This window comes from Colletotrichum karsti (assembly GCF_011947395.1).
Source record: "Colletotrichum karsti strain CkLH20 chromosome Unknown Scaffold36, whole genome shotgun sequence".
In the NCBI taxonomy this organism is placed as follows: Eukaryota; Fungi; Ascomycota; class Sordariomycetes; order Glomerellales; family Glomerellaceae; genus Colletotrichum; species Colletotrichum karsti.
Window position 1 is genome coordinate 389132 of NW_024065936.1, and position 22487 is coordinate 411618.

At 54.2% G+C, this 22487-nt stretch overlaps 6 protein-coding genes across 6 annotated transcripts; 2 read left to right on the plus strand and 4 right to left on the minus strand.

The window, feature by feature from the left end:
• Positions 1-182: 182 nt before the first annotated feature.
• Positions 183-3485, minus strand: CkaCkLH20_09873 (NOL1/NOP2/sun family protein; the record flags this gene model as incomplete). Its single annotated transcript, XM_038892588.1, has 6 exons — positions 183-1742; positions 1792-1997; positions 2519-2659; positions 2745-3090; positions 3139-3243; positions 3291-3485. 6 exons carry the CDS (start codon positions 3483-3485, stop codon positions 183-185), a joined length of 2553 nt encoding a protein of 850 aa, XP_038742155.1.
• Positions 3486-4499: 1014 nt separating this feature from the next.
• Positions 4500-6118, minus strand: CkaCkLH20_09874 (NOL1/NOP2/sun family protein; the record flags this gene model as incomplete). The annotated part of the gene is made up of 2 exons (XM_038892589.1): positions 4500-5709; positions 5763-6118. 2 exons carry the CDS (start codon positions 6116-6118, stop codon positions 4500-4502), a joined length of 1566 nt encoding a protein of 521 aa, XP_038742156.1.
• Positions 6119-11374: 5256 nt separating this feature from the next.
• Positions 11375-12939, minus strand: CkaCkLH20_09875 (uncharacterized protein; the record flags this gene model as incomplete). The annotated part of the gene is made up of 3 exons (XM_038892590.1): positions 11375-11856; positions 11916-11982; positions 12043-12939. 3 exons carry the CDS (start codon positions 12937-12939, stop codon positions 11375-11377), a joined length of 1446 nt encoding a protein of 481 aa, XP_038742157.1.
• A 1043-nt stretch (positions 12940-13982) lies between these two features.
• Positions 13983-14672, plus strand: CkaCkLH20_09876 (uncharacterized protein; the record flags this gene model as incomplete). The annotated part of the gene is made up of 2 exons (XM_038892591.1): positions 13983-14162; positions 14226-14672. 2 exons carry the CDS (start codon positions 13983-13985, stop codon positions 14670-14672), a joined length of 627 nt encoding a protein of 208 aa, XP_038742158.1.
• Positions 14673-15778: 1106 nt separating this feature from the next.
• Positions 15779-18965, minus strand: CkaCkLH20_09877 (uncharacterized protein; the record flags this gene model as incomplete). The annotated part of the gene is made up of 6 exons (XM_038892592.1): positions 15779-16044; positions 16103-16274; positions 16324-16407; positions 16460-17654; positions 17710-18390; positions 18439-18965. The coding sequence occupies 6 exons, from the start codon at positions 18963-18965 to the stop codon at positions 15779-15781; spliced, it is 2925 nt and encodes a 974-aa protein (XP_038742159.1).
• A 1401-nt stretch (positions 18966-20366) lies between these two features.
• Positions 20367-21602, plus strand: CkaCkLH20_09878 (calcineurin-like phosphoesterase; the record flags this gene model as incomplete). The annotated part of the gene is made up of 1 exon (XM_038892593.1): positions 20367-21602. The coding sequence occupies one exon, from the start codon at positions 20367-20369 to the stop codon at positions 21600-21602; it is 1236 nt and encodes a 411-aa protein (XP_038742160.1).
• Between the last annotated feature and the right edge of the window lie 885 nt (positions 21603-22487).

Consider the following 22487-nt stretch of genomic DNA (forward strand, 5'->3'; position numbering starts at 1 on the left):
CCTTGACGACGGTCAAAGGTTTGTGTGGGCTGCCTTTCCAAAGAACCTGGGGGGCACTGATTCTTCAACTTCACCTTTGAGACACCAGCCAATGAGCTATTAACATTTATTAGTGGAACCAAGCCACTCGGTGGCTGTAAAGCGTGGAGGTCTATGATGTTGCTAACCATGGATGACTTCCCTCAGTCAAAACCACCCCACTCCTCCTCCCCCTCCTCCTCATCATCATCGTCCGAGCTCGCGCTCTTCTCACTCGACTCGTCCTCTTCCTCGCCATCATCCGCATCTTCTACGACCTCGTCATCTTTGTTGGTAGCCAATACTACAGGCTCCCCGGTACTCTTCAACACCGGCATCCCCGTGACATCCCTGATGATCTTTCCCTCGTCGTCACGAACATACGGCCCGTCATCGTCGACTACATCATCTCCGTCCCTCGCAAACGCGGCGACGAAGAACCCCATCACACCATGACCATCGCCTTTGTATGTGCGAATACACGCTTCGGCAATCGCCTTGTCCCCTCCGCATGCCTCTGGAAGTCCCCGGACAGGCCACTCTCTCATTCCGGTGACCTGCTTCTCCCTCAACAACACTCTCCACCCACGCTCCTTCGCAAGCTTGGACTCGAGCGCCTTCAGAACCACACCCTCGTTCTCTTCTGCGTGGATTGAGCAGGTGGAATACGTAATCCTCTTAGCAGCAGAAAACTTCATCGCGTGGAGAAGTAGCGTCAGCTGGAACCCGGCCAATGAGTTGAGTCGCTTCTGAAGCTCCTGCTCGGACTGAATCTCGACTGTGTTGCCGTCGTCGTCAATCATCATCTGCTTCGCTTCCTCATTCTCGTCTCGTTTGCGCTTTCGGTTATCGGGCTTCGCCGCGGGCTTCGCGCCCTTCGTCTTTCCTTTCGCACCGCCAGGGGCAGCGATCTCAGGTAAATGCAACTCTGGCATTGAATCACGTCCCACGATACCGCTCCCCGAGCAACTGGGATCAAGCAGCAGCGCGCCGACGTTCTTATACGCCTCGCCCTTGGGATCAACTTCCAAAAAGTCCTGCCCCAGCCCGATCTTCGTCATTCCCCTACTGCCCGCGATCCTGACCATCTTTTCCAACGTCTGCGCCCTCTTCGAGTCTCTCTCAAACGCGAATATGGTCCGCTTTTGCGCGCCTTGCTCCGGCTCATGCTTCTTCATCACAGCCGCAAGATGAGTCGTCTTATTCCCTGGCGCAGCGCACGAATCAATCACATCGCCGTCCTCGGGGCGGGGGTCCAGCAGATACGCCGGGAAACATGACGCCTTGTCCTGGAGAATGATGTCGCCGTTTTTGTAAGCCTGCGACTTGGTGACGTCCGTTCCGGGCGAAGCAGCCAACAGATTCGGAACGTGGGCATCGATGTAAATCGCCTTCCCCGTCGATTTGGTCACGTCCGCGATGGTCAAGACCCTCTCGAACCCCTTGAACGTCGTCCCCAGCTGCGTCTCGACGTCGCTCTTGAGCGCGTTCACCCGGATCCACCGCGGATGCCTGCCCTCCGGATCGGCGTTTGCGTTGACGTCTGCTCTAAGCTCATCCACTGAGGGCATTTTGCGCCTCAGGCGCGCTCGCGTGAATTCGGATGTGAGGCGCGCCTTGTGTCGTTCAATGGTCTGCCTCAAGCCGTGAGACTGCGGTAGCGCAATGCCACTTTTCGCTAACAGGAAGTCGTGGGTCAGGAGTAATGCCAGGATTGGTGTGAGCTGTGGTGGTGGTAAGTGAGCGTCCTTGAAAACTCCAGCGTTTGCTCACCTTGCGCTCATGGCGCAGCAGATCCGCCGCCTCGACGACCTCCTTCAACACGCCGCTCCACTTGGCCGTCTCAAACGCGAGCGCGTACACCTGCGCGGGAGGTGACTTGAGTCCCTTCTTGCGGAACACGCGACTTTTGAGACTGCCGCCGTGATCGGGGCTGGCTGAGAGGATCTCGGCCGTCTCGTGGTACAGCGACATTGCTCCTCCAGCTCACCACTCAGTACAGAATGAGGTTGTTGGGGATTTAGACTTTGTGGTTGAAGGCGCAATACAGTGATCGGTGTCGCGCGTGGTTCGTCTCCGTTCCTCTCCCCAAGTTTTTCGGGACGCGGTCGGGTTGTGGAGAAATTGTTCGGGTGATGTTGAAGAGAATTTGCCGTTCGGCGATTTTTTTATGGCGGGGAGTGGGTACGTTCAGTCGCCGGAAAAGCGGGTCCCTCACTGGGCGAGCGCCGAAGACCTCGAGACACGGGGTGAGGTATCACTCAAGCAAATTCCAGACAGTTTCGAGATTACCAGTCATCAAAGACATAAGTCACGGAGATCTATGAAAATACGAGAATGGCAATCAACTTTGAAGTTCAGTGTTTCAGGTTCTGTTGGCTCCGATTCTGTCGACCGGCTGTTTACCATGCTTCTATGGTTTGACAGCATAAATCTTGAAAGATCCTGGACATCTTAGCTGCTAATATTCTCGACAATTTGGAAAACAAGATCAACTTACCTGCCCACTCGTTCAAATCAGCGATCCCAAGCGGCGCGACACCCTCCCCCGGAGCACCACCCGAGCAACAAGAAGTCATCCCCTCACCGGCCGCCGTGTAATAAACATTCAAGTCACTCTTGCTGTCCACAATAACCACATCTACCGATTTCAGAAGTCAGCCCCGTTCACTCTCACCAACGGACACTTCATCATTGTCATTATCATGATCACCGAAAAAACTCACCCTGAAACCCCGCCCTCCCAAGAAACTCCTCATACTCCCCCACCAGACTCGCACCGGCCACACACCCGACATACAGCGCGACGTCCCCCCTCATCTCCGCCGTGAGCTCCCTCCGCGCGAGGATGTCGCTGACCGCGACGCGGCCGCCGGGCTTCAGGATGCGGAACATCTCGAGGAACGCGAGCTGCTTCTCGGCGGCCGGCACGAGGTTGATGACGCAGTTGCTGATCACGCAGTCGGCGCTGGAGGAGGGAAGCGGGACGGACGTGATGCTGCCCTTGACGAAGGCGGTGTGCGGGGACGAGGGTGTTTTTGATTTGATAGCGTTGGCTTTGGCGAGCATTTCCTACGATTCGTCAGTATTTATTCGGAGCGGATCGTGGTATCGGCTCACGTCGTTCATGTCGATTCCGATCGCGCGCCCCTTCAGGCCGACTTTGTCCGCGGCGGCGAAGACGTCGAAGCCGGCGCCGGAGCCGAGATCGACGACCGTTTCTCCCTTGCTTTGGTTAACCAGCAACACCACCGGGGAAAACCCGCACACACCTCTCTCAGATTAGCGAGCGCGATCGGGTTCCCGCAGCTCACGCCCAGATTCGCGCCCTCGGGAACGCGGGCGAGCTCCTCTTCGGAATACCCGAACGCCCTGGCGACCGTCTGCTCGTACTCTCCAGCGGTGCTGCTCTTGGCGACGGAGCCGTAGCGTTCGTTGACTTTGTCGTAGATCTCGCTTGGTTCCATCGTTCGGCGGCGGTGATTTCGTTATAAGCTGGTTTGCTTTGGAGACGTTGTCGAATTTGTGTTCGATGAGGTTAACGTATGGCCTCAGATCCAATGCTGACGGCGGGTGCTCTGCTACTGATCCATGATGTCGAAGCGCTGGGTCGAGAAATGTTGAGACGATATGTCACGGCGCAAACCCGATCATCCCGCCCGTCATGCGCCCGAGTATCCCGAGCTGGAAACAAAAGTGAAAAGATGCATCCAATCAGGAAGAATTTGGAGCACGTTGGCCTCCATGGCAAACATGCTATTGACTGAGGCAATCGACATGTCACCTTGTTCCATTGCCCTTGTGTCCAGATGGGACCCCCTCACTGCCGATCATCATGTCGATATCTCATCTAGCGAGGTCAACCTCGATGTGGCCCCAATCAGATGGATCCCAATTCTGGGTTCGCGATCGGAAGAGATGCCCCCATCCCAGTTGTGGACTGCCCGGAATGTCGTGCGTGCCTGGTCGAAATGAGGTTGTTTCTTCCCGATAACCTTAATTCGACCGCTGGTGGGTCAAAGTAGGATGTCACCCAGCGGCAGTATTCATCTTTCAGCAAAGTTACTCGGCATATTGAAGTGATGCGCATTGTTGATGGAGATCGTGTCTGGTTGATTTTGTCTACCGACTACCATATCCATTTATCCCTTTCAAAAACCCTTCCCAAATGCGGCGCATGTGAGCGCCGTTACAAGAATCAAAGTGTATATGTGTACCCTGTGTGAGGTGTGTATGTAAGTGTGTTTCATCAACTTCGTCAAAGGCAACACGAAATTCAAAAACCGAGAAGCCTCCTCCGAAAGAAAGCTCTTTTTGTCCCAAAGCCCGACCGAAATCCCACCCAAATGTCCCGTCGCTGGTATACTTTCTGAAAACTCCACTTGGCACAGGCCCTAAAATGTCTAATGAAGAGAAGAGTTTGATACATGCGCAAAAGAAGCGCGCGCAAAGGTACAGCTTCTAGCTGTCACCGTTGTTGTTCAATCTTGGTGGCTGCGGTGACGGCGCACGTGCTCGTGGACGTGGCGGCGGGCCTTGTAGTTGTCGTTGTTGGCGGGAGCAGCAGCAGGGGTGGCTTGGGTCGCTTCGCTCAGGGTACCGGTGACGGTGACGGTCTGGTAGACAGTCCTGGTCTTGCGAAGGCAGGAAGTCTTGGGGTTGCTGCCGTTGTCGTTGCCCAGAGGGTTCGTGACAACAGCAGCAGGGCTCGACGGCTGGGCGGCCTTGGATGGGACAGCCTGGCTGGCAGCCGGCTGCTCGGGGGCTTGCTGAACGGGAGCGACGTCTTCCTTCTGAACCGCGCCACTGGTGGCCGCAGGTTGGGCAGAGGCAGACTTGACGGGGGTGGCCTTCGCAGAGCCGCTGGCGGAAGCAGAAGCGCCACCAGAAGAGGGCTTGAGAATGTTACCAAGGCCGCTTCCACCGATGATGTTGCCAAAAGACCAGCCACCGAGAGGGTTGCTACCGGGAAGGTTGTCGAGGATACCATCGGTCTTCTCATCGATGGGGGAGGGAATGGTGCAGTCCTGGTTGGTGTTCAGGCCCTTCAGCAGACCAGGGCACTTATCCATACCACTGGAACCGGCGTTGCAGTTGTCGATGATCTGCTGGAGAACATCGGTATCCCAAGCAGCAATGAAATCGCCGTGAGAGCTGTAGCCAGAAACATCACCGTTGGAGAGGACAAAGGGCTGGGTGCCCTGACCAGGAGTCCAGCGGTCGGAAAATTTGGGGGTGTTCCAGTAAACCTCGAAGAACATGTGAGGAACGTGAATGTGGCCGGGAGGGCAATTGGCGCGGCGCTTGTCAGTGGAGTCCTTGTTGGTGGGCCAGGACATGCTGTTCTCGTAGTCGTCGAGAGCCTTGCTGGGGTCGTAGCAGGAGGGCATGTGGACATCGGCGCGGAGAGGAGAACCGTAACCATCGCAGTTCTGGTCGGGGAAACCAACACCAGCACCGGAGTTGTTGGGGTCGACGATACCGGCAGTAGACCCATCAGAGTTCGCGGGGTAGGAGGCGGGGTTGTAGTTGGATCTGGGGCAAGTCCACTGGACCGGCTGGACCGGGCCATCAGCAGGCTCGAGGTTCTGCTTTCCACCCGAAGAGGGAACAACTCGCGTAGAGGCGTTACCACTGACAATCTGAAGACCCTTGGGGAAGGCCTTGATCTCGTCATCGGTGCCCTCGAAGCTGTAAAAAAGGTAAGCCAAGTTCATGTCGGTGGAATGACGTCCTTTACTCACAAGTAGTAGACATTGACATAGAAGAGCTCGACAGGCTCGAACTTCTTGGTCTTGGGGTCCTGGAAGTAGAGCCAAGGGAACCAGTAGGCACTGTTGTCACCGGCAATCATGGCGTTGGAGCACTTGGACTGAGCCAAGGTGTCACCAGTGGCGGAAAGACCAAAGTTGCTTCCTCCCATGACACCGTGGACGTGGGTGGCAGGCTGTCCCGGGGACACGATGGGGTCGACACGGGTACGGACGAGCTGTTCGCCGTTGAATCGGAGGACGGCGAAGGTTCTATCGCTGGACTTGGATCCGGCAGAGGCGGCGCCGATGAGGGTGGCCAGCGTGGCGGCGGCGGCGGAGAACTTCATCGTTGCGGTTGATGTAAATCAGTTGGTGATGAAGTCTTGAAATTGGAGAGAAGAGGTGGTCGTCGTTTTGTTTGCTGGGAGCTGGGTAGAGACTGTGGATGCTGATACCGGAGCACCTTCCAAAAGTATGGGTTGTCGTTTGGACGTGGTCGTGACTCGGGGTGAGTGACGAGAAAATGTGTAAGACACAGTGAGAGAGAGAGTGAATGAATCAGACAGGTCAAAGACGCTGTCAGGATATTGTAATGAGAGGACGTGCTAAGCAAGCTCAGCTTTGTGGAAAGGAATGTTGAAAGGAGAGAGAGAAGAAATGCCCAGCAAAACCCAACAGGGAAAGGTAATGGAATGGATAGGTGAGGTCGGGGTCGGAGATTTGGTGGAGGGAGCGGGAAGTATTATAACCAGACGGCATCTGGGCAGGCGGGAGGAAGGAACATGGGCAGGGCCAATGGCAGTTGGCAGGCTACGTCGAGGTATCCAAACCCTAGGTAACCTCAGTTTACAGCTCACTTCTCATTACCTAGGCGGAGGAGGAGGAGGAGGCCCAGGGGCAGGAAGACGCTAGGCACAGGCCAAGCGAATTCAGCCGTGACGCCATGGAGTGCTGCGGTAGTGGACTTTGCAAAAATTGGCGATGGATGCCCGCTTAAGCACCCAGGGCGAGAAGGAGAGCACGGAGAACAGCGTGATGGTGTGGGCGTGGGTGTAAGTCTGCTGGGGTCGAGGGTCGGGGGCCGGGGGAATGCATCTTGGCGGGAGACCAGCGAGTTGGGATGACCTTTGGGTTCAACCGGGCTGAGTACCGTGTGCTAAGGGACCTTGCTTGCCGGGACTTAGGAATATGGGATGAACGACAGGGACGGGCCCTCGGGTTGCTGACTTGGTCTAGGTTCTCAGCTTCTGAATAGCTATTTTCGAGTACATGTTGCTCTGCTTATCCTGCCATTATCCACAACCAAGAAGCCATGTCTGCATTAGTGCATCAACATTCAAGGAAAAAACAACGGGGAAACAACGTCTAGACGAATTGGTTGAGGTGGCTTTCACACCACCAGAGAAACGGGCGGGAGAGAAGAAACAAACGCGGCAACCGACCCCGCTCGTCTGCCCGGTCGTCTCTTCGCAACGGCACGCACTTACAAACAAACGCCAACGCAGTGGAAAGGAGGCGGGAATGCACAAAAAGACAAGGTGGTGTGATGCAAGACTTGTACCTGCATAATGCATATAAACAGCGGTCTCTCATTGGCCAGATGGATGCCCAGACACCATTTTTGTGCAGGTCGCTGCGCGGATTGTCGTCCAGTGTGACGCCGGACCATGTTTAGCAGCATGACTCGCCCCTGAGTCTGACTTCTTTTCTTGCTAGCGCTGTGCCGCGCCGAGGTGGCGGCCAGTCAGCTTCGAAGCGACTGGCCATCTCAGCTTCCAGTCTTGACTGACCTGAACGTCAGGCCGGGCGCGCGGCAAGCTCACGGGTTTGGCAACAAGCAGGGAGACGAATACCCGTTAGTGGCGCCGACGGTTGAGATTGAAGGTAGAAGCGCCCGTCCGTCTGGAAAAAACTAAGCAAGGAGTCTTCCAAGTGTGTTGCCGAGGCCGCACGGCAACGACGAAGTTATTGATCCTCCTGGCTGGTTTGGTGGATTGTTCCATGGTGGCAGAATCTGGCTTATTTCAGGGGCAATGGGAGCCGAGCAGGCGTCGAAAATGACGTCCTGGCAGGTTGTCAAAGTGCCCCATTTCATCTGCCATGTTTTTCTTCCTGTCCAAAAAGCCGGCGGATTTGATGATGTGGGAATTGCGATTCGGTCATTATCGAGGATGACGAGGCCTCGATACGGATGATGCGGGTGTTGGATGACCAGTGGTGAAAATAGGGTAGTCGGACGTTTCCTATTTTCTTCAGCCAGCTGAGACGGAACAAAGAGACTGTGTTCACTCAATTGTCTGTCGAATATGGCAATTGATGACAGCCTCCCTCGACTCAGATGGCGAAAAGCATAACAGCAAGAAGGGAATAAGATAGCCTGTCAAGATGGTTGGATCGAAGGCAGGAGCAAACGGGGAAGAGATGGAAGGGCTGGTTTCTTCGCTAACCTTATCTGGCTAAGCGGTTACTTATCCGGTGGATCCACTTGCGCAGGGGGGTCTTCCCCGTGTCAGAACAGCCAGGGATTTTGGGAAAGAACAATCGAGGCCGACGTTGGACGCAATTGCTGAACACCGAGACAACTTTTGCTCACCTCGGTCACTCGCAAGACAATAGCCTCTTTTCAGCATCGTTTACCCTCCAAGTCTGGCAACACCAACCCAATCCAGCTCAGCCAGCCAGATGGAACTCAAACAATCCCTTTCTTACCTTCGCGAGGAATCCAAATGTCTCGGCTGCTCTTGATCCGGAAAAGACTTTTCTAGCTGCATCTCACTCTCACGGTCCTGTCTGCTCCCCCGCTTCCATGACGTCTGCTTTGGTCGCACAACTCTCAATCGGGACCGAATTTCAGTGAAGCAGGCCGATTCATTCCTGCAGGTGGACTATTCGTACACCGAAAGATTGATCCTCACGCTCCTGTCGAATCTTACGACCTCGAAGAACGCCCCGAAGAGCACCCATGGATTCACTCTCGTATGGTCCAGGCCTTCGCCGGCATCCGGTCCAGAGGCTAGAGCCTGGGGGATCTGACTTGAACCCTGTCATGACAGATTGAACAGGCCCTTTACCCTCAGGGAATCGGACGGGCCAGCCGCCGGTGGGGTTTCCAGAGCGCCCACGTTTACGAGAAAACACCACGGCCACTCCGGCGAATCATGATCCTCCCAGCAAACGGCCTTCCGTCCGTCAAGTCCACCGGGGACGTCGACGTCTGCCGCCGTTGCTCCTTGTCAATTGCACCGGACCTTCCTGCCACTAATTACAGCGCCAATTCACCAGATTCTGCGAGACGGAAAGTTGACGGTACTTGAAACGCGCCACCACCCATAACTTGCAGAGGCGTAGCCATGGTGGCAGCCCGCCCGAAAATCTCCAATCTGCTACCTCAGGTTAACGATTCTCTAGGCAACATGACTGTCGCTTACTGGCTCAGAGCATTGGAGCCATACGCAAGCCTACGCGGTCTCCCGTTAGCTGTTAAAACAGGTCGGTTTGCGTCTTCGAATCTTCGGAAAGTGTTTGGTGGCTGCGGAAACGTCGCTCCCTTGCCGACTTGCTCGGCTGAAGCCACACGAGAATGAGAACGAGTCTGCCTGTCGCTAGACAACAGAGTACACACCTGCGATTTCAATCCATCGAGATTACGTACGTCTTTTACGCCGCTTGACGTCAAACGAGAACCTATTGGATCTTCAGTCACCACTCCAAATAACAAAATCGGCAAGCGTGTTTCTCTCAGCATTCTTCTCGTCTGCACCGGCATGCCGGTTTCCCTTTGTTCGGATCTGCATCGTTTCGCAACGGTCATTCCAACGCTCGCCAATCCTTGCTATTCGTACTCCAATTCCAAGGGACTGTTCTTGTCGTCTCTTTCCAGTACGAAACCCGATCAGAGACAGTTCCACTGTTCCGGAACAAGACCTGGCTTCACAGGAAAAGAGAGGCACAACTGCGAATCGCTGTGGACGTCACCGAAAATGAACGAATTCGCCCACCTCGTCGTTTCCTGAACACTGCCACCACTTCTTTATTTCTGGCTTGTCCACCCTCCGTTTGCCAAGTCTGCACTGGGGCTCGTGAGCGCCACAGTGGCCCTCAGAGCTCCTTCATATTGCCAAGAAACCAAATGACCTGGTTCCCATGAGTAAGGCCAAGTGACACGCGAGATGACTTGGGATTGGACACGACGAGCGGTCCTAGCCATACAGGCCATATGGAAAGTGCCGGTTTCCAAGAATTCGTGCTCTACTGAGGGTGCCACCCTGATCCTCCGTTCAGTCGGGTACCCATTGACTGGCGCGCGCTTCAGAAACGCTCGGTAGACAATCATGATCCGCCCAATCAAACAATCGATAAATGTCAACCAGTATTCGGAAACATTTCTGCGAACATGAAACACATTGTTTTCGCGATACCGCAAGAATCGATGGAATTATTTCGGGCACCTAACTTTTTCTGCCAACCCTGAATAGAAGAAAGCAAACAACCATGCTTGCTTTTGCTTACATTGATATGCGCCAGGCACCTCGGCAGACGGCAGTTTTCATGTAAATTCGCCGAACTTTCTTCTTCCTGTCAGAACATGCGACGATCCTTCCGCGAAAGCAACGGCAAAGTCATCTCAATATGGTTGTCTGATTACTGTCCGCCTCGACTTGCCCTTCCCGCACGGATGGATCGACGCGCCGCGCACGATACCAAGCTCTGAAGGCCGACGACGCCATCCAATCTCGAGCCATGTGTCGCTTCCCCACCGTCTAGAACCCAATGTCTGAGCGGATGCGGCCGATCATGTCAACGCGGTTTGTTGATCCGGGGGCGCGCCGCGGGTGCTTATCACAGCCCAGCATGCCGGCAGATATCTTCCGTGCTGCTCATTCACGTTACGCAGAGGGATCTCACGGCTGTGTTTCCCCCCACCAGACGAGTCAATGTCCCTGCATAAGTGCCACCCGTTAACTTTGGACTAGTTGCCTTCCCTTTTTCACCCACTTCCGCGGTATGTCATCATGGCCCTGGCAATGTACTACGTAGGCTTCCTCGGGCGCTGTATGCCCAGTGTGCGTGTCCAGGTACCCGAGCTTGTGGTTGACATGTCCGCGCGGGTGTTATTCGATGACGGTTGCGTGCTTATCGTCCCAAGACTCATGAGTGACCACGGCCTCCGAACGTCTCAGGGCCGGTGATGCCGGGAGTCTCAATATTCTTCCACGAGACAAGACACAAGGTGTCTTAATATTCCTCGAAGCTGAAGTAGATTACGCTCATGTGTTTCCCCCCGTGTCTTGCTGCGATGGGCCAATGAAGATCCCAAGCGATATCGTCAGGCTCCGATGTGTTACACGTTAATATAATTGCTGAGGAATTGTGATGGTCACGGCGGGGTTGGCAAATGGGAGACCACGGGTGTATACGTATGGCGGTGAAGTACTCGTAACTCGCCTCGTTGACATCACAAACAACACGATTTGTTGCTGCCAGAACTTGACGTATTTCTTAGGCCTCTGGGTCTTTGCGAATGACTATTCTCGCACTGACGAAAAGCTATATTCGCTTTCGAGGCAAAGAGCAAGAGCTTCTATACTTTTGGGGTATCATGACTATAGAGTGTTTCCGATGCGCTTCTCGACCTCCCTCATAATCTCTACAGCTTCCAGCGCCGCCTTGCGGGCCTCCTCGCCGATGACAGACTCCTCCTTGCCCAGCTTCTCGAGCCTCTCGATCCAGAAACTCCATCGTCGGAGGCACACGGTGCTTGGTCCGTGGTAGAGAGAGCCTCCCCTCAGGTACACCGGCGTGCTGTCCCTTGGAACGTCGGCGTGGTCGGGGTTCTTCAGCGCCCATCGGAGGAGAGCTACTCCGGCGTGCTTGATCCACGAACACGCGACGAGCATCCTGCACTCCGCGAAGCCCGGCTTGGTGCTCGGCTCCTCCTCCAGCGCCGCCTTGAGGGCGTACATGGCTTGGTCGTAGGCGCCGGCGAGACCTGCGCCCATGAGTCGCGCGGCGAAGGAGCTGATGTGTCGCCAGTTTTGTGACGACTCGGGGGTGACTTCCTTTGCTTCCCACGCCATGGTCGGGTCTGTTCAAGATGATGAGGTCAGACATGTTTTTCGCAGTTCTTCGGAGTTTGAAACGTACCTGCGGAGAAGTAGGGCTCGAAAGAGATGGGGAGCACAGGCAGATCTCTCCACAGACGCCTCTCCTTCTAAGAAAAGCAGTCAGTTGTCAGGACACAATACAGTGCACCTGGATGAAGATTGCTTACCCCCCAGACTTTCACGTTCCCTTTGGCACATTGGGCCAAGTTTTCTAGGATGCAGATGAGACGTTCGCGGATCTCCTCTGACGCGTCCGCGCTCGCCGCGACGTCTATCATCACCATCCAGGTCGTGTACAGCCAATTGTTGACTTCTTCGGTCTGGCTCGGGGCAGGACAGAGCTTGTCGAGCATGCGAGCGGCCTCGGCTGCTGCTCCTGAGGTTGCTGGAGACATGCCGTGGGCGAATGCGTCGAGGGCGGCGAGCTCCTGCTCGGAGATTTCGTCTGGTTCGATCAGCTCCAGTCTTGAGAGTATGTTCTCGGTCCGCGATGGGTTGCTGTGTGGTTCGGCTGTGGGTCGAGCTGTGATCTCGACTTTCGGGGTCTCTGTGGGCGGCTCAGGACAAGACGTGATGATGATTTCAGGCGGGATTTGTGTTGCGGGATGAGATTTTGTCTTTGCTGTCGCAAGTGAGGCAGCTTTCTTTGGAAGAGTTTGAACCAGTGAAGTGATGCTTGTGGACGTGTTCAAAGATTCCGTCGTTGACTCTGTAGACGTCTCCGTTCTCGGCGCAATTCCAGGGGGCTCTTGCGTAGCAACCTCGCCATTGGGAATGGGAGGTGTCGGCTTGAACATGCGTTCCATCCTCTCCTTGAACGCGGAGTCTATCTCGACAATCGAGGTTGGTTCGATCGTGACTTTCATCAATTCTACGTTCGTCTCTGGCTCCACGGTGGGCGCTCTTGCAGGTTCGGTGGTGGGCTTCGTCATGCTAGCCGATATAGGCTCCGTCGTAGTGTGTTCTGAATCGTTTGACAAGTTTTCGTTTGTAGAGTTGGCGTTCTCCTTGATCTTGGTTGTTTCCATCGCATCCTTCGCGGATTCGAGATTCTGCTCCGCCATTGTGTTTGCGGGGTGAAGTTGTGCGGGATGAAGTTGTACGTTTAGCAGAGGTTTGTGAACGAATCGCGTTGGGAGAATTTTGTGAGAAGAATTTTTTGGAAGCGAGTATGATTTTAAGAGGATTGAGAGGTTGGAGAAGAAAAGTTGGTGAATTCAATATTCCAAATGTGAGGTGAGAGGGTGAAGTGAAGTAACCAGATCGACCACCTGCCCCGCTTCTTGAGATGGCGGTTTGCCTCACACCTCTTGAGCCACGTGACTCAGACGGACTTCACATTCACCACTGAGCGGCAAACGAGGCTTCTATGGACAGCCTGAGGTAGGTATCCAAGATCGTCTCAGGTTTAGGAAGCGTTGTCCGGAGCCACTCACCAGCTTCAGTGACCTGGCCCGGGCAACGTATGTAGTGTTGACTTACACGGCATTGAATGTCATAGAGGGCGCGATTGCCTTTGGATGAAGACTCAAATCGAGAATAAATGCCATATTTTGCTTCGGAACGGGTATATAACGCTCTCACTCACCGTCCTAGTCTATTCGATGTGTACATTGTGTCGAGGTGAATCCGACCTGGGTGTTTCAGGGGGTGCGACGAATTCATGAGTACCGCCGACTAGACTGGATATCTAATGTTTCCAGACTCTCAGTATTACAGTCACCTTGAGGTAAAGTGTGAGATGAAACTTCGATTCTAGTGAATCTCAAGCGTATGGGGCCAGCAACCCCGCGACAGCTGGAAAATGAAGGAAGGTGAGGTGAGGACTGAAGTTCAGGGAACACAATAAATTCGGCAATCCCCCATATCAACAGATTTCTTCCTAAAGAATAACTACCGATACTGAAGTTCCCTTCACAACGTCATCACCGCTTCTTCCGTTACGCCCCGGTGTTGTACGTCCTACGCCAAGTCTCAACTCCTTCATCTATCCATCTCTACGAATCCGTCCTTCTTGGGTTTCTCACTTTCAATTATCCTTTGAATCGTCAGGATGGACCTTCAACCTTCTTATAGACACCACTACAGACGTAGTACTGACCCATTCATGGAGTCGCAGACGCAAACAAGAGTCAGAAGGACCCGAATCCAGACCCAATCGTTTATAGACGTTGAGCATCAGCGCGCTGTTTTCGAACGCACTTCCACCTCTGGCGACATTCAAGATGAGGCCTGCTTGGATGAAAATGATCCGGAGAACGGCGACGTCAGCCCGACGCCTTCCCACGTAAGTATCTAGCTCGAACAATCTCTCACATTGGAGCTTACCATCTGACCGTCTCCCAATCAGTACGAGACCGACTTGAAAGAGCCCGAGTACCAGTACCTGCTCGCGTCGGACGTCAGACGCCAGGTCCGCCAAGCCCCGGCTTACGAGAAGCCCCCTCGCGGCAAGCGGCCCCCGGGCGTGCCCCCAAAGTCCGGCTACCCTCACGAGTTCTTCAACGACGAGGAACTGCCTCTCAGGACCGAGAGACCTCGTAGCGAGTTCCCCATACTCCCCAGTTCCGGTCCCGGCCGACCTGCGAGCAACTTCCGACCCGGAATGGAGGCGGGACGAGTTCGAGCCTTCTACAATGAGGACGACCGCAGCGTCTTCGATGTTGGATACCACCGGGAAAGCACCACTGATTCGGGACTGAGAAACGACACAAACTCCGTGAATACTCCCTTCAAGCTTGCAACGTACCGTCCGGCATCGTACTCCAGTGATACGGGAGAGAAGCGCAGGTTCTGAGCCCATGTCTGGCTACGAAGCGACACAGTATATTCAGTGCCATTTCTCCATCTCTCAATGCCTTGATTCTTGGCCATAGATGGATGCCAATAAGTGGCGGCAAACATGGCCGAATAGGCGATCCATCGGCATATATACAACAATGACTTACCTTCTCTCTCATGATGACAGACTGAGGGATCAGGGGCAGTCATATTCATGGCTGAGCGGGGTTGTTCTATGAGCAAAGTCAGTGTACGGTGAGCAACAAAACCCCCTTTGGATGTGGACAGGGACTAACATTTGCAGAACTTCGAGAACTCTGTTCTTGGTCGGTATTCAAGTATTCAAAGGGGGATAAGACATTGACAAAGACCAACAGAGGAGCTACGTCTAAAGAGTTGCAAGTCAATTCATTATGGTGATAAGTGCACACCCAGCCGCAAGATTCATGCCTGGCCACGAATCATCATAACATGGGCACTCGTCCACAGCATCGGCTTGGTTTTCGGAATTCTGGCGCGAACCAAGTCAGCAAGGGGCTTTTATACATTGCATATGGAGTTAAGGCCATGAAGGGCATCTTGTACTTTCTTTGAGATACCCTGGACGTCCTGGCTGGTGTCTCTGCATGGCATGATGTTTAGCAAAGGTTTAGAAGACAGAAGTTACATGGATTGGTACTGGAGTCGGCGTTGACATTGGCAGAAAGCCTTTTTAAATATGTATTTGGGCCTTGATAATGATATGGAGGTAGCAACAGGTTTCCGAACTGTATACTGCTTGCGCCCGGAATGAATCAACGCACAGTTTTGTCACACATGAAATTGTCCTTCTTTGTTGAGCACAGTCTAAAAAAAACAAAGGGGCATGTTTGGCGTTTCTATCTGGTCTTCCGGCTCAGACAATCACTCTGAAGCAGACCAGCATCCAGGGCAGGCTTCTTCTTTGACTGCAACCACAATCCACCAACAAGAAAGCCATCCAGTTTGGTGGTTTAACGTATGATGTTGCGCTTCCCGGGTAAATCTGGCAGGAAATTACAGACCAGCCTTACTTCAGACATCTGGAATTACACAATAATTTCAGTGAAAACGAACACTTTTCTTACAGCATGACAGCCTCCTCTACTGAGTATCATGCTCCTGCGGCCAGCAAGCAGCGACCTCAATCTCTCCATCCTTGCCCTGCTCAAAGCTCAGAGCCACGGTGCCGCCGAACTCGAGCGGGCTGCCCTCCCAGATAACAATATCCTTGGTTCTTTCCAGACCCAGGATGTCCTCGACGTTGCTCGAGACGAGGCGAACAGTTTCTTTGTCGCCAAGGTTGGCATACTTGGCAGCCCAGGCGGCCTCGAGGGCGAGGTCGTGGATGCGGTAGTCGGCTGGCATCACTTTTGAGCAGAGGTGTTAGTATTGATAACATGATAGAGACAAGACGATGACACTTACCTTCAGAAACGACGGCAATGGCGAAGTAGACGCCCGCTTCGCTTAGAAGACGAGCAACACTGGGCGTCAGGGGTGGGCCTACGACGGCGTCTCGGTGCCGGAATTGAGCGGGTGCAGGGCGAGTCTCAGTGAGGATGAGAGGAATCTGGGCTTTGGCGAGCTCCAAAGCGACCTGGATGACTTGTTAACCTAGGACCGATATCAAGTGTCGTGGTGCTCACCAATGGGGCCTCAGCGCCACCCTGAATTACAATGTTGACGTCAGGGAAATCCGCCTTGATGTTGATGATCTGCTGGAGATCCCACTGCAAACCCGTTAGCTCTCAGAGTCACATAAAAAGACCTGAAAGGACTCACGTGGTTGTTGGCCTTGATGATGAGCGGCAGCTTGCCCCTTACAACCTCGCCAAACGTCGTCTCATTGTGTTTTCCCTTTCCGTCTGTGAGGATCTTGCGCAGCTTCTTGACAGCGTTGCTGATCGTCCCAACACTCGCCTTCGCGCCGTCATCGATTGTGACATGGAGAGCGACCTCGGGCTTGAAAACGCCGCCGTCGAGGAGCGTGCGATCGCGGCGGGTGAGAATGCCCACGCTGACACCGTTGACAAAACCGGCCTCGCTGACCGGCGGCGAAATAGCGCGGGTGATGCCGCCGAGACGGGCGCGCGCGAAGGCCTTGCCCTCGAGCTGGACGCCGTACTTGGCGAAGTCGAGGTTCTCCGGGTCGTTTCCGTCGCGCTTGAAGTCGCCGTAGCCGTCGCCGGTGTCCGGCTCCGTGGCGATCTCGACCATGCCGAGGGAGGATGTCAGGGCGGTCAGGCCGGGGAGGACGTGGCCGTTGGAGAGATCAAGGGTTGTGACCTCGCCTTCGGCGGAAGCTTGGGTGATGGCCGATGCACAGTTCTTGGATGTGTTCAGGCACGCGATTCCGCCCTTGTTGATTACGAGGGTCAAGTTCTCGCCGCTCACATCGTGGAAGGTGGAGGGCACCTGCGGGTGGTTCTCCAGGAAGGTTGTTGTGATGCCGTTAATGACGAAGGTAGCAGGTTTCTTGGTCTTGGAGCAGAACGCCTCCCTCTTCTCCGGCTCAAGTTCTGTCCTCATCTTAGGAGTTACGGGCTGAGTGTCTTTGGTGCCTGCCTCGTTAAATGTCGTGCCCATACTCTCCTGGACGATCTGATGCTTCAGCTGAGGGTTGCCGTCGATGTATACTTGGAGAGGAGTCGCGCCGATGGAGAGGGGATGGGCGTCCCAGACGACCAGGTCAGCATCGTATCCCGGGCGTGCGTAGCCGACTCGGTAGGCCAAGTCAATGGCCTTTGCGGGGATCGAAGTGACAGACTGAAGAGCCTTCTCCTCCGGCAAGTGAAAAGAGTGACCAACGCCCGCTTGGTACATGATGTATTTGGCATTGGTCTCTGGCGCGGTATGATCAGATTTGTAGGCCACGGGAATGCCGTGCTCATTAAGAATCTTGCCGGCAGACAGACTAGGAGCGTAGGCCTCCCACTTGTACAGACTGAACTCGGCAAAAGTGGCGATAGTGACGTTCCTGACTCTGTTAGTCCACGATGTTTAACTTGGGAGGACAATATATTGCAACTCACTCTCCATAATTCTTCAGCATTTCGGGAACCTGCCAGGCCTCAATCGCATGATGGAAAGCCCGAACTCTGACACCAAACTCACCGGTGACACGCAGCATGGTCTCGAAATCCTCAGGCAAGTAGCAGTGGTTCTGCATAGCAACTCGGCCGCGCAGCATGCCTACGGTCGACTCAAGCTTCAGCTCGCTGGGGAAATTGCCCAGCTGCTCAATGAAACGGCGCTTCTCCTCGGCCGAGGCGGTCGACACCACCGCAGCAGCCTCGCAGTATTCGTCCTGCTTCTGCAACAGGTCCTTGGCCTTTGCGAACTGCTCACGGAGAATCCAAGCATCGGCCATACGGGTGTGATCGTACACCCGCTTCGGATTTTCGCCACAGGCCAGCTTCATGTAACGGTGGCGCTCCTCGATTGGAATTCCGTGCTCGAGGAGGAGCTCTTCGACAATGTACTCGCCCAGCTCTCCCGAGTTGTGAACGTTCTTAATCACGGTTCCTTCGCCGCCCATGACATTGGCCGAGCCGGGCAGGATGAGCGACGAGGTGATGCCGCCGGACATAATGATACGTGTGCCCTCATCGTATGCCTTCATGGAGTCAATGGCGCGTACAAATGGCGTAAGCGGTCCGTAGGCCTTGTTGACTTCGTTTGTATCGTCGTTGGCAGAGATGGCGGGCCAGAGACTGATAGAGTGATGCGAATGCATGTCTACCAAGCCTGGCGTAACGAACCGACCGTGCAGGTCATGCTCGATAGCTCCGTCAGAGCTAATTGACTTGGAGGCTGTCGTCGCAACCTCGGTGTACAAGCCCTTTTCAAACTTGATATCCATTGGCTCCTTAGCAATCGTCTCGCCGTCGAAGAACGTGGCATTGCGCAGCACGATAGGCTTCTCTTGCCCGCGGACCTTGTTCCATCGCGGGTTCGCCTTGCGAGTCTTCGGGTCGGGACTTTGGGGGAACGTCTTGAGAGAAGCGCAGTGCTGGAGCGACTCCTCGAAGCGACTCAGACGCGCGGAAGAGGACGCATGTTGGGCAACGTGGTCGAGCTTCGTCTCACGATCGAGGAGGAGGCATAGCCAGGTGATCACGCCGATAAGAAAGACGGCAAAGAGCACGCGGACAGAGACGAGACGCCGTGCGAGGGTACGTCGGGACCGAATGCGGGGATAAGCGGCGGCTTCATACGGGGGAGGTGTCTGGAAGGTGAAGAGATCGGCCTCTTTCGAGGACTTGATTGAAGGGTGTGCTGGAGACATCGTGGAACGATGCTCAGGGTCCAGAGCTCTCTGTTTGATGGGGAAGCAAACAATCACAGCACCTCTCTCTGGGGGATTTCAGGAGCATGCAGAAGGAGGGACGTCAGAGCATTTATCAATTGAGCAGTCCAGGTGCATGAGATTGGCCGGAAGACTCATGCCGGGGTAGCTATGGTCTGACAATACGACTTTTCGCATCTATCGACAGAAGACTTGGACAAGTTGGGAAGGTCGATTGAGTGTTGCTGGAGCTGCTGGAAAGCTTGGGTCTGGAGCGGGGAAGCGGAGTAAGTAACCTTTGCGATAAGACATATCTATTGTTAGTGATGCTGCCTTATTAATGTGTGGTGTCTATCAGATGATCTCCAAAGCCCCCAAAGATACTTGGTCTCCACTGAAGCTTTTATCGTCATCCAGGAGCTTCGCTGCAGGGGAACCGAAGAAGGGGAACACACCTCGCGCGTCTCATCCTGGAAGTGACGCAACCCGGAGGTGGCATCGTCGGCGCGTCTAGCTTGATTGCAGGCGCGTTATCGGTCATGTCGAAATGATGCCTCGTAATGGGCTGCGTAGCTTGGTGACGATGTTGGGTGATGAATGCCTGGCTGGTTGACAGTCTAAGTTGATAAGAGTTGTTTCCTGGAGCAACCAAATGCAGGCTGAGTTACTGACTGACAAAGTTTCCCGTTTTATCAGTCGGAGAAGACTACGGAGTCATACCTGTAGACAGACACATCGTCCCAACTTGCAGCTGAGGAAGCCTCATTACAGCTAGCGACAGATGTTGGATTCAGCTCTTCATCAACAGAAAAATGCCAATGAATAGAACTGCTTTTGAATGAACAAGACAACGGAAAGAACAGACGAAAGATCCTGGACGCGGGGAGCACACTTGGCACTTGGAAAATGCAGCGGTTCTGCACATCAGTCCCATCTCCCGCCCACTGACTTTCGTCTCGTCTTTCCCCGGTTGGCTTGGGCCGCCGACGGTGCCTCCTCGCAGTGGATCTCAGTCCCCAAAACGGCATCTGCCACAGTGGGCCCGTTTTGCTTCTGTTTTGGAATGTTTGACCCTTGCTGCAGCTCCCTTCTCAAGCTGGTCTCTTCACCAAACATCGTCTTCTGTCAATGTCTTTCTTCAAATTCCATATTTCTTCTCACATCTCGTACTCAGATTGAATTGTTTCTTCGATCGATACCCAAAATCATTTGGTGCTTTTTTCTCGTGTTCATCAGAGACGTCTCTGAATCATATTAATACTCGTTCGCCGGTCCCCATCTCCCTACTTACCCGTAATTCCTTTTCGAATTCCCCGACACTCGGCGTCTTCAGCGCGCTTCGTCAATCTGCGTCCATCTTTTCGCGATCGACATCATAGAAAATCATCACACTTCACCACGATGCCGGCATCGAAGTTGGAAGAGGCGGTTCAGCCCCGTCGTCCGCAATCCACAGGTCGCCTGGTGGAAAGAGTCTGCCAGCTTATCTTCGTCTACGCCATTTCCTTCGCTGCCATGTTCATGCTGGTCACCAAGATTTCGCCCGGAAAATGGCCCTTGACAGAACCGTCACTGAGCAAACCTAGGCTCAAATTGGGTGCCACGAACCGCGACTTTCGCATCGGCATCTTTTCCGATTTGCATTTCGGAGAGGTGGAATTTGCTTGGGGCATCGATCAAGACATCAATTCGACTCGAGTCATGAAAAATGTCATGAACAGCGAACACCCAGACCTTGTCGTGCTTAACGGCGATCTCATCACGGGAGAAGACACTCACAAGGAGAATTCGACCGAGTACATCAACCAGATCGTGAGGCCGATGATTCAGTCCAGCCAAAAGTGGGCATCAATCTATGGAAACCACGATTCCAAGCATAATCTGGATCGTGAACAACTCTTCCGCGCCGAGAAGGGCTACGACCTGTGCTACACCACGTCCATGGGCGACAAGCTTCCGGGCATTACCAACTACTACTTGCCCATCTTTGACGGCGACGCAAAGGAGCCAATTGCTCTGCTGTGGTTCTTCGACAGCCGTGGCGGCACCAGCTACCAAACAGATTCCGACAACATGGACGACATCCCGAATTGGGTCGCGCCTGAGACCGCCGAATGGTTCGAGAAGACCTACGACGAGTTGAAGGAGCAGTACGGCCGAGTCATTCCCAGCGTTGCCTTTGTGCACATCCCGCCTCACGTCTTCCTCGAAGCTCAGCAATCGAACCTTGATCCGAGCAAATTCCCAGGTATGAACGCCGATGTCCCGTTGTCCATTCAGGGCAAGGGCCAAGAAGACACACCGTTCATGGAGGCGTTGCTGGAGGCCGAAGGTCTCCACAGTGTCTACGTCGGTCATGACCACGGCAACTCTTGGTGCTCCACTTGGCCGGGCCACGAAGGCGGCCTCGGCGCCGAAGCTCCATTCCTCTGCTTCGCAAAACATACGGGATATGGTGGCTATGGCGACGGATGGGGCCATGGTGCGCGCATGGTGAGCCTTTCATTCTCCGAGGGCGATAATCCCCAAATGTCCGTCGAAACCTGGGTGCGTATGGAAAACAACCAAATGATAACAAAGGTCTCCCTCAACGAAACTTACGGCATGGATTCTTATCCCCCTTACAATGGACAATGAGCAAGCGGGTATCTTCTTTCAACAACTTACAAGCCGCATTGTGATGCGCGCAGATGGATTGATGGGTGCCTGGACGGATTTCTATTGCTGCAACCCAAGATGCAGGATAGGCTATTTGCAGCCGACCAAATCAACCAAGGAAGCATGATTTCCCGCCTTGGTTTGTTTCGGCCGCATGAACTGGTCTTCGGCCAAGACATTCGTGGCACATTCTCCCTCCGGAGGATGCCGTGCCCCATCACTACATTCCTTTAACCATCCCTCTAAACTCCGACGGAAATTGCTCCCTTCACCCTGCGGTCAGCTGCCGTCAGCACCCACCACACTTGGCTTTCGTGCGACACTTCGTGGCGAACTAGAGGGCGCCAAAAGGCGCCTTGAACCATCTGTGCGATGCAGCCATAATACCATTGTCCCCTTCCTTCGTTCGTCGGGTTCCTGGCGCCATCGATCTCACCTTTCCTCCAACTCTCTTCGCAGGAGCGTCTCGGCCGATCACCATGGACAGGAACCCGACCTCAAGTGAACGACTACCGCCTAGGTATACGGCTTCCAAGGCGGTTGACATGTCTCGACAACCTCTGCGATACTCTAGGCGCCCAATTTACATTCTAATTGTATACCTCTTCTTCTTGCTTATTCCGTGGATCATCGTATGTGTCGTCAATCGACAAATAACGTCCCGCGCTTGGGACATTTTCATGCAAGATGATCTCGACAGGTACGAACGATGGATGCGCGTGGCGCCGTTCTTTAGCACCGTGACAGCTGTCATTGCTTTGCCATGCGTTGCGGCTCTTTTGGCTCACGGTGTCGTCGTGTACTCTCAACGACGATCCCATCAACAGTCCCTCAGCCTCCGACAGGTCCTCGCCCTCGCCGACA